This window comes from Hirundo rustica, chromosome 4 (assembly GCF_015227805.2).
Source record: "Hirundo rustica isolate bHirRus1 chromosome 4, bHirRus1.pri.v3, whole genome shotgun sequence".
In the NCBI taxonomy this organism is placed as follows: Eukaryota; Metazoa; Chordata; class Aves; order Passeriformes; family Hirundinidae; genus Hirundo; species Hirundo rustica.
Window position 1 is genome coordinate 63,839,401 of NC_053453.1, and position 10,636 is coordinate 63,850,036.

A 10,636-nucleotide genomic window follows, 5' to 3' on the forward strand; every position below is an offset into this window, starting at 1 on the left:
AAAGGCTGCATGGTGCTTGGTTACCAGCTGGGGTTAAAGCATAACACCTATCATTAACCCTTAAATTCAATGACATTTTGAAAAACAAATTTTAAAGTATTAACAATTCTTGGGGAAAAAGTCCTCTCCCTCCTTAGCCAGTTGTCTCCTCCTTTTTGTGCCAGTGCAACCCTCTGCAAGACTGGGATGCAAACCAGGACTGTTTACACCATCCTAGCCCAAGGCTCAGTTACATCAGCAATGCAGACTGGAGAGTGAACTGAATAGGCAGGACAAGAAAGTTTTCACATCAGTCTTGTTGCCAGAGAGGTGTGATTGTGCTGTGCCCCCAAATATCCAGGTATGTTTTTAAAAGTCAGAGGGGAGAGTAACATACTGGATGTTTGGTTTTCTAGTGTAAAACAAAACAGCAGTAAAAACAAAATAAGCAGAGAAAAAGAACAAAAGTCTTTCAGGCAGTCTCTAAGCCAAAGGAGCAAAACAATGACCCACAAAAAAAAAAAAAAAAAAAAAAAAAAAAAAAAAAAAAAAAAAAAAAAAAGCAGGAACCAAAGCAAAACCAACCAACCTCCCTACAACAGCCTTTCCAGATCATTAGCAAACTCAGGCAGATGAACATGCCAGGGCATTTAGGTAAGTTCAAAAAGTTTTTGAAGCTATTAATTCTCCCTAGATTCCAAGAGCTTCATCTATTTTCTTTTTTCAATATGATTTAGTTGAGTTTTTTCCAACTGCTTTGACCTGTATGTGGAATGAGGTGAGAATTGTGATTCAACAACCAATAATCAGGTGCTGCCAAATGAATCAAAACTCTTCCTTTGTAGTATCAAAAATATATATCCCACCTTTATACTCCTCACCAAGTGGACATGAGCCATAAAGCTTTTCATAGACATCATAACTCAAGTTATCAAAACAGCAGTGCCTTCTAGGTGGCAACGGATCTGCTCCTATTTCTGATTTCAAATATGCATTTTCAGCTATAGGTTGGATTTGGCTAGAATTCCTAGTTATTAGAATAAGCTATATAGCTAAAGTACATGGAAGTATAATTATAGCAAATATTTTTTATGCACTTACAAAACCTAAAACTCAGTTCATTCTTATTTTTGTGACTCACACAAGCAGTGTTTCAGTGATTTCAAAGAAAACTCTCCCTAGTTAACCTGTAAGCCCTTATTCTGGTCAGACAGACATTTATTTTTAATTGAGTTTTCCTTGTAATTACATTTAATTCAGTTACAAGTTCTAGTATTTATAGCCCCGGGAAGTGTTCATTCAGGCTTCAGTCAAATTTAATGAAAGCAGAAATTACTCAGCATGTTGCAGGTAAGTACTATTTTAAGTAAATACACAAGCTTTTATGGCAGAAAAATCACATTTACTTGCAAGACTTGAGGTAATAGACCTGTCTTCTCAGCTGCTGCAGTAAGTAACCACTCTTCCAATTAAATACACATTGAGAATTAAAAAGATTAAATAATCAAGCAAAGGTTTCAAAGGAAGAGAGCAAAGTAGTCTAGATGAATTTTCAGTGAACTCCAAACTTCCCCAACGTAAATTAGATGCAATGCTTTCCCCTACTGGATCCAAACCTCACTGATGCTAATTGTTACGTAATTATCTCTCAGCACATACAAAATCACCAAAGACAGTAACTATATGTAATTCTAATTATGAACCATGTACTGACAACTCAAAATGCACAAAATCTGATCAACATATCCTTCTTACCCCACCATCCCATCAATATCCACATCTCTTCAAAGCATGCAAGATCATATTGTGACTCCTCCTGAGTCTATTACCACTGGCTTTCAAAGATGTTTTGGTCACAGGTACCGCTTTTATAAGATGTTTAAGCATAATAGCTCTTTGGAAAAACACACAGTGGTTCCTCCGGCACCATACAAACTTGAAGAAACTTATTGTTCTAAATTCTCCTCATTAATAACCTCATTATGGCAGTCAGACTTGCTTTCCTAATATCAGGTCTGGTATCAGAACTAAGCTGATACCTTGCTTTGTTGCTACATTCCCAATATCTCACATAAACCCCATCTGTTCTTCATTCCTAATACAGTATTTTAAACTCTCAGGTCAGTAACTGGTAAAGATACAGGAAGTTATTCTTGCAATCAAAAATGTTTTTACACACATTCTGTTTTGGACACAGAAGCTATGAGAATTAGAACCTAGACTAAAATGTACTAGAGGCTCAGGATGCTGCACCAACACCCATATTATCACTAAGGTCTTCTCTCTTGCATCAATCTCACATTCCTCATTTTTATTCTCATGGCTTTGAATACACCATTTTCTTCTGTTAAAGTCCCTGAATTTCCCTCACTTGTCTACCCTTTAGTCTTGTTCAAATCTAGCACTTGCTTCAGCTACATCTCTTAGGTCGGAAGCCCCTTTCTGCTCACTCTTATAAATGAAGTATAATTGATTTTTATTTTCAAACTTATCTTTAGAAGCCAATAATTTTGCCAAGTCTTTCAATAAATCACAATGCGGGGGAAAAAAAAAAAATTATAAAATATCTGCTCTTTCAAATTTATGTCCCGGCAGCCCACAACCTACAACTTTCAGGACCACAAACCATTACTTTCAGGAAGATCTCAGCTGTATTTCCTGTGCCTTTCTTCTCTTTTGCAAAGTTTCCTATGCTAATAGCCAGCACAAAACATTTAATGCTACCCAGGAAAGCTCTTGTGGAACATACACTAGAGAATTCTATACTTTCTTCATGCTCACTTCTTGTGCTCCTGAAGTTTTCAGCAGTAATTTCTAGAAAGCACAGCTATGCCAGTAGTGTACTGAATTGACCAAATTTTTTATTACCCAAATCAGGCTCAGGTAAGATAAACATCACTATAGACGGATAGATGGATAGCACTTTCAAGGGTTCCAGTTATTTTTCTCTTCCCACAATGTCAGGCTTCATGATATGCCATTCACCCCTGCAGTTTTAATTCAGTATGCTAAAAATTGCTTTAGCTTTAATACCATTTTGAACCTGAAACATTCAAACATTTAATTTGCAAGAGGTCTTTTGCAGTCTCTATTGGACTGAAATAAAGCAGTCCTTCCTGACAACACACATATAAAGCTAATCATAGATACAGACCAGTGGTTCTAAGCCACAACATTATTTGCACAAAACCCATGCCCTGCTTCCAATTCTATTTTTTTTAAGCGTTCAAATAAAGCTGCAAAACTACTGAAGACAAATTAACTATCTCAGTAGAAAAATCTTATAAAATAGCTGCAGTTCTGGATAGAATTTGGATGATCTCTGATGCGGTATTTCCTGCAAGCGTCTGCTCTGTATATTTTCTACTTTAATTTCTCTGATCTGTTGCCTAAGCTAATGGCAAATTTTTTTTCTTTTCTCTTTGCTCCTTCAAAGGCAAAATGAGACAGGGTGATTAGAGGGCTGTATCATCCTTAAACCTCATAATATTCCCCCCTGGACAGTACACTAATCCGTTTAACTATTATTGATTTAACTTTGCTGTTCGACAACAGAGAAGTTTACAGAACAGTGTAGCTTTTTTCCTATGTCAAGGTACAAAGGAATGTACAAAAAGCTGCCTTACCATACCAAAATAAATCTATTCAAACAAAGAGAACTGCACATCATTCGTTTCCAAGAGGTAAAGTACACACACTTAAGCAGGCATTTAACAGAACATCTAGCTCCATTTTTTTCGAAAAAAGCCAGCAAAAAACACATGAATGTCTTATTCTCCTAGTCCAGCAAAGTCTGCTGGTCTGCCTTCAACTGCTGCAGAAACTGTGCTGAGTTCAGCCAAGGACCTTAGGTGAAGAACAGAGTCGCTTTCAAAGTGCAAACCTGCTGGTTTGTGTCAGGGAAAGAGAGAAACAAATACGGAATGGAAGAGTAAGATCGAAGTCTAGAAGGGATCTTAAGGAAACACAAATGCTTTCAAGAATCTCCCTGACATCTACTCACACCACTCAATGAATGGAATTCCCCACTTTACTTTCACAGGCAGCAAAAAAAATATTGTGAGGGGAAAGGGAGTGATCAGAGACTTAAAAAAAAAAAAAAAAAAATTGTTAGTACTCCCAAGGGAAAAAAAAAAAAAATCCATTTCTATCACCACTCCCAAAGCAGTATCTTCGAGGACTTGTTATGTAACTAAGCAGAGGCTATGGGACAGCCCCACCCTCTCAAACAAACAAAGAAACAAACAAAAATAAACCAAAAAACCCCCAACATTTAGGACTGCTTCTGCATAACATTATTTGTTATCTTGCTTCTCTTCCTAATTTTAAAGTACCTGTAAAAGCTGTGATGAAATTTTCCACAGGGACTACTCATTTTGTCAATCTTACTGGTGCAGTATTGAGGGACTGTGTAAATCTCACAATCATCTGCAAAACTCAGATATTGTCCTGCAATTCCCAGGGGACAAACAAAAAAACCAAACCAACATTTCCCCTTGCCAAATCCAAAAAAAAACAAGTTCAAACTGTCCTACATTGCAAGAACACAGCTTGTACTTCCAGCAACTCACAATCCAATTTCAGTTTCTGATAAGGTGTACCAGTTCTCAGAAATCCAGTTTCAAAATTCCTTAAAATCTGAACAGTTTAATGGCTTGCAAGACACAAGTCCTCTTCCTCAGAGATGATGACACCACTTATGCCTTCAATAGTCAGTGAGCTGGTATCACAAACCTGACTGGGTCCTGTCATCTGTTCCCGAGGGATGTGGCCGTTCACACACGCAAGCACAAATTCCAGCTAAGCCTTGAAACGAGCAGAACGCACAATAAACAACCTCTAAGACACTGCCCCTGGAGCAAACAGCTCAAGAGCCAATGATACAGTCCCCCCTAAAATGGGAAAGTGAAAAAGAGGAATTTTCAAAATAAAAGGAGACCACCATCCAAATATTAGGGCCTGAGTTTAAATGTATGCCACACTGATACAGCAACCTTACTGTACTATCCTTGTGAAGAATGCAGCGACACACAAAGAGGCTGAATTGTTTACAATAACTTCCTGCAGTTTGATAAAAAGTTCATGAGTAAAGAGATGCATGAGATAGACTCTTACTAGCTAAAACTGAAGACATGCAATATTTTGCTAACAGAAATTGTTCAATTGTGATCCTACACAGATGTGATTATTCATTTTGTATTGCTTCCACACTAGCTAGCACTTGCCTCTTGAAAAAAACATAAGGAAAAAACCCCAATATTACTATTCTTCCAGATAAGCAACTTCTATGAGATGGCTATTACTTGACTGCAAAAGGAAGAAGAGGCAGTCTACATAAGGAAAACAAAAAAGAAACCCCTACAACATACCATCCTCCCCAGTTAGCATTTTGAGCCTCTTCCTTGGCAATAGGACTTCAGCTATTTAATGCCATATTTTGTCAGTAACGTGATAAAGTCCATTTAGGTCTCCTAGTGTAGTGTTATGCAAGTCTCTGCTTCCAAGAGTGCTTCAAATACCCTGTCCAAAGTACAGAAACTCCCATTCTAATGCCTATTCCTTACTTTTATCTTTTGCTATTAAGATGCAAATTTATATCAACAATTAAAAATAGTTTGGGGTAAGATAACCACTTTCTTCCTGCACATTTTCATACATTTTAATTGATTTTCTAGAGTAGCTACCCCATGTGATGTCTTAGTTAAAGTTCTGTCTGCATACGAAGATCAAAAAGACCACACAGCAAGAAGCCAAGGATATGCACACACATCCAAAAGGTGTTAACTTGATTACATGTTAATGCACTTACCTGATTTGATTTCTCTACTGTGCTACTGGGAACCTCTGTGGTATCCTTCACAAAAAAGTTATCTATGATGTGTCTCTCTGCACACTCCTGACCACAAATTGGACAGCGGATAACACCGACTGGGGGAGAAAAAAAATATCTGATTATGCTTGCACAAACTAAGATACATTAAACAACTTCAAAGACAACTTGCAAGGATACATATTATTGAAAGGATACTTTAATACTTTCCTGTCAATAAGGGGAGAGCAAGAAAAAGCAAATTCTCATTTATCACTGAAGAAACGTTTACCTGTTCTTCCCTGATGACATATTCTATCAGCCAAGGTCAAACACTTTCTTGTTTCAATGCCATAAGGAATTTGCTTTAATCTTATAAAAAAATAATTATTTTACTATATAGGGAATGTATTCCCATTGATAATGAGGGGTTATAGAATGGATTAAACACTTAGTAGCGTGGAATATTAATAAGTGACACTGAGTGGGACACACACGCCAGCAGTGTGACGTGACTCACCTTCATCCATGTCATGTGAGAACACAAATGTAGCACATTCAAAATTAATGAGGTGAGTTGTAGAGAGGAAGAATGGACCTGTATTAATATCGTGACTACCTTCACATTAAGCAAGGGATAGCAAGAACAACTTAGGAATAAATAAGCAAGGCTCTCTTCTCTCCTCTCCTCTGCAAAACACAATGGGGTAGAATTCTAAGACAGAAACATACTTAGGCTCCAGGTTAAAGAAAGCTGAGAACCATTAACACAAAGGGTTAAACAATCAGTCTTCTCAACAGAATGAAAAGGAGAAAGTAAAGTTCAAAACTTGGGGTCGAGCTGTGAGTAGACTAGGTTGAAATGGAAAATATCTATACAAATATTTTTGACCAGACACCTTTTCTTCCAGATGCAGAAAATAAGAATGTCTTATTAGCACTGTTTTTAACATCCAAGAAAAATCTCTAAAATGCTAGGCACTGACATCTTGCTCAAAGAAAATTACCACAGTCATTACAACCAAAAAAGGAAGCAATTGAAACTAAGTTAGGCTGAAAAAATCACTTAGGACATGGAAGTCACATGCAAAAAGCCTACAGTAGAACAGTCATGATAGTCTACCCTGACAGATTCTAGACTTTCAGCTCCCATTTGAGAGGAGACATAGATTTAGGGCATTAAAAAAGATCTGTTTAACCCAATGAATTCAACACAAGTACATAACTCAACACTTGCATGTTTAACTAAACCCGTGCAGGCTTAAAGCTGTTCCTCTTTCATTTTTACAATAAAATGAAGAAGTACAGAAACAAATATTTCTCTTTCTGCAGAAGAACTTAATTCCTTACTCTAAGTGCTTCATACAAGATTAAGGTAACTTTTTCATAAGATCCTTCCAACAGATACTCAAGATGTAACTAGCATATCAGTATAAAGCGGTGCTCTAATAAAAGCCCACCCATTTAACTAAAGCAATTATTCATTCTGGAAAATCAGCAAGCAGTTTTGCACTTGTTATCAAGGCATTTCACTTTCATCTGAACAGCTATGATGTTAAGCCTGATTTTACTCTAAGTGCCATTTTCAATACACATTTGTGCAGCTTCCTTTGATATACAAATTCCATTTTTTGGCTACAACTTTTGTAACATTTTTTATACCATCATCTGCAAGGGTAATTGAGAAATTCAGTTCTGGTAAGTCAAGCAGCTAGCAGAACAGCAAGTACTGAATATCTCCTGTAATTAAGCAAATCAATTTACCACAGTCAAGAGTGAACACATCTCCTAATACTCAAGCTACACACTTTCCAAAAAAGACTGATTTTTACATTTTTCAACAGCACCAATTACAAACCACCCTCTCCCTGTTCCCTCACTGCTCATTCTTGACCCTGACAAAGCACGATGCTCTGAGTTGGTATCAAAATCAGCTAGGGAGGAAACTTTCTAGCACAATTTGAAGTATTAAAAAGCAGGGGTTTTTTAATTGCAGCACACTGGACACACAGAGGCTACTTCCTCTAATTGGATCTGTTGCAAAACCTTAGAAGAAGGTATTTATTCCACCGTGATCATAAATAATGATTACAGTCTACTTCCTGGGTAATACATACATATCACTTTTCCTAGAACTAATTTGCATGCATCCACCTCTTAGCAGGAGTCCTGTTATGTTCCTACAGTGTCTTCTGAAGGGGTGTCTGGTGATTGCATTCGCTGAGAGCCTCCAGTGTTACACATGACCTTTCCTTGATATTCTCTTAAGGCATGCACTGGTGCCTCTTGTTACGTAACTACCACAAAACCCATTGTATTCCTCATTATCTGTTTATCCACTGGTTCCAGCTACATGGAGCATCCTGTGTGTCTACTTATATGTTCTTTCATCTCCTTTAAAACACATTGTTCCCTTATTTGTACAAGTAAGGCATCGTTATGTTCTGTTCTTTTTATCAAGGTCAACACAGGTGTCTGAGTCGGTCTGTGCATGTGTTTGAGAGATGGGTATAGACACAGAATGAGACTGGCAAACCAGTTCAGGCATGGACGTATTTTTCCTGCTCTCCCAAGCTTCACTTTCATCCCCTGTTCTGCTTCACTGACCAAATACACCAATGACCACAGTGAAGCAATATGAGAAGCAGCACAAGGATGGGAAGAGGACAACACCTCCATGAAATTTAAACCTGGAGCGACTGAACCAGATCAGCAGCACTAACCAGGGTTTGTAAGTCAGCTTGAGTTGAAAATACGGAAGACAAGGAAGGGGAGGCAAGAAATTCGGAAACATACTAACATAAACCAAATGTTTCATGTGCCTTTTCACCAACAGAATATTGCCAACTAGCTGTCCAAGAAATCACTTAGATTTCTAGTGTGAGATGGGAAAAGGGACAAAAAAGGAAAAATTGCCTACAACTCTCAAAATCTTCATGAATGTTCTTTTCTAGAATTCCTTTTGCTGTCGAGCCTTATGTCAGAGGTTTCTTCTGCCACTGTGTGAGGGCAAACTTGCTTTTGTTATAATCTGGTACTGATGACTTTGACGCAAACCAGTTTTAACCTAGATTTAGTCAGCCTCAGGATGGTGAATTTAAGCAAAAAATCTTAAGTATCAGGGTTAATATTCGTCAAAGTAATTCTATAAGATTCTTATTCCTTTTAATGAAGCAAGCACAAGAAGGTGAAAACATATTACTTAAATTGTGAGGATAGTGAGTAGATCCCACATTTTTATCTGCTCCTTTGATCCAGGTGTAAGGAGTTAAAGAATACAGTTGCCTGTCTGAAACATTGTTACAGCCACAGAAAGACCGCCATGAGATAAGCACAGAATGGAGTAACAGGACAGTGCTATCTCCAGGCCTGGCATAGGTGAGACCTTTGGGTAATGCATCCAGATGAAAATTCCCACTGTGGAAACCTGTGTAAAGAAGCAACTGCTCATATGCACATCACTCGTATGTGTCAAAGAAAGATCACCCCAAGTTCTGGGACTGCTGAAATATGTGACCACCACCTGAAGCCATCTGAAAATGGCTCCCTGGATACCTGGAACTCGGACTGTAAGATAAGCCACCACAGCTGGAATGTGAGATAAGGTAAAAGGGGTGCTATTGCCTGAGCGCTATCTCACACCAAAGGGGAGGTTAGCAAAGCTGGGGGAGAAGAATGTATCACCAATAATGGACATAACTGCAGAATTTATGGGCCAAAAGGAAAGCCAGCTCAGCAACTGTGCTGAAATCAGCTTGGACCTGGTAAAATGTAATTCCCGAAGGGAGAGATGACCATTAACTCAAACAAAGAAGAAGAGTGAGTACAAGAACTAATTAGCATTAGAAGCTATAGAATAGTAGTACTGTGTAGCCAATAGCCAGTAAGTTGTTTCTTTGCTAATATGTCTGAACAGTGAAAAGACCCGGAGATTTGAACTGCTGAGAAGCCCAGGGTGAGGAAGGATCAGAAGGACACCACTGGACCTACAGCTGGTGACTATCTTCTACCTGATCTCTTTCTAGTCTCCTTTCAATTTCTTTCTACCTCTCTCCCTGACATTCCATGTTAAATAAAATTTGTATTACTGACTTCAGCATATGACCTTACTTGAACCCTCATTTGGGCAGCGGCACATCTCAGTAGCTGGATCTTAGCATCAGGAGCACTGCTTTTTCAGCTGTAAAGGGAGCTGGATCAAGCACATGCGGCTCTGGAGCAGGAGAAGACCTCCAACCCTTCTTAGCAGCATTCTCACAAAAACCAAGCAGTTGTGGAATCTCACATTCAGATTTTGCTTGAACCAGGCCAGGACACCATAATGCTAACAAAAGCAGCAATGCTGGCTCCCTTTATCATTCATTTCTATCCCATGACAATAGAAAGATTTGTGCTGCCACGCAGTGAGCTGGATTAGGGACTGCAATATGGATTCAATGGGGCTGTGCCAGGAACGAGAAGTGTTTCCCCCCCACTGGCTACAGGCTCATAACACGTACACCTCTTTCAAGGAATGCAAGGCAGAAATTTTAAGTAGGAAAAATCATGGCCCATTCTTTGTCTTCTTCACAAGTTACATGCTGCATCCACAAGGGCACCTCCAGCCATTCAGCTTACACAGTATTATTTCCAACTCGAAACTCAATTTCCTGGGAGTACATTCAAGACCGCTGAAGCATCCCGAGACAATAGGAGGAGACTGCTCTGGTTTGCCCCAGTTTCGACTCATTTGTGTCTTCGCTGCTGCAAACAGGTTTCAGAGCCAATTTAATAAAGCCACTGGATGATCATCTGTAGATCCAAGAGGGTATTTTTGTTAGTAGATGCAAAATGCTTTACTAAAAAAAG

At 38.5% G+C, this 10,636-nt stretch overlaps 1 protein-coding gene and 1 long non-coding RNA gene across 5 annotated transcripts in view; one reads left to right on the forward strand and one right to left on the reverse strand.

The window, feature by feature from the left end:
• TRIM24 (tripartite motif containing 24) overlaps positions 1-10,636 on the reverse strand; it is a 55,142-nt gene that overhangs the window by 27,021 nt on the left and 17,485 nt on the right. The window contains exons 1-2 of one of the 3 annotated variants that reach the window (XM_040061318.2): positions 10,406-10,532; positions 5,789-5,907 (exon numbers count right to left, since the gene is read on the reverse strand). In XM_040061318.2, coding sequence (XP_039917252.1) covers positions 5,789-5,907; positions 10,406-10,517 — 231 coding nt within the window. In that variant the 5' untranslated portion in view covers positions 10,518-10,532. Of the gene's footprint in view, positions 1-5,788; positions 5,908-6,308; positions 6,479-10,405; positions 10,533-10,636 lie in introns of those variants that run through there. The other 2 variants (XM_040061319.2, XM_040061317.2) reach the window with 2 other exon arrangements.
• Positions 1-10,636, forward strand: part of LOC120751447 (uncharacterized) — a 29,497-nt gene that overhangs the window by 12,611 nt on the left and 6,250 nt on the right. The window contains exon 3 of one of the 2 annotated variants that reach the window (XR_005700438.1): positions 8,250-8,615. The exons of the other annotated variant lie outside the window; for it this stretch is intronic. This is a non-coding gene — a long non-coding RNA (uncharacterized LOC120751447). Of the gene's footprint in view, positions 1-8,249; positions 8,616-10,636 lie in introns of those variants that run through there. 2 annotated transcript variants of the gene reach the window in all.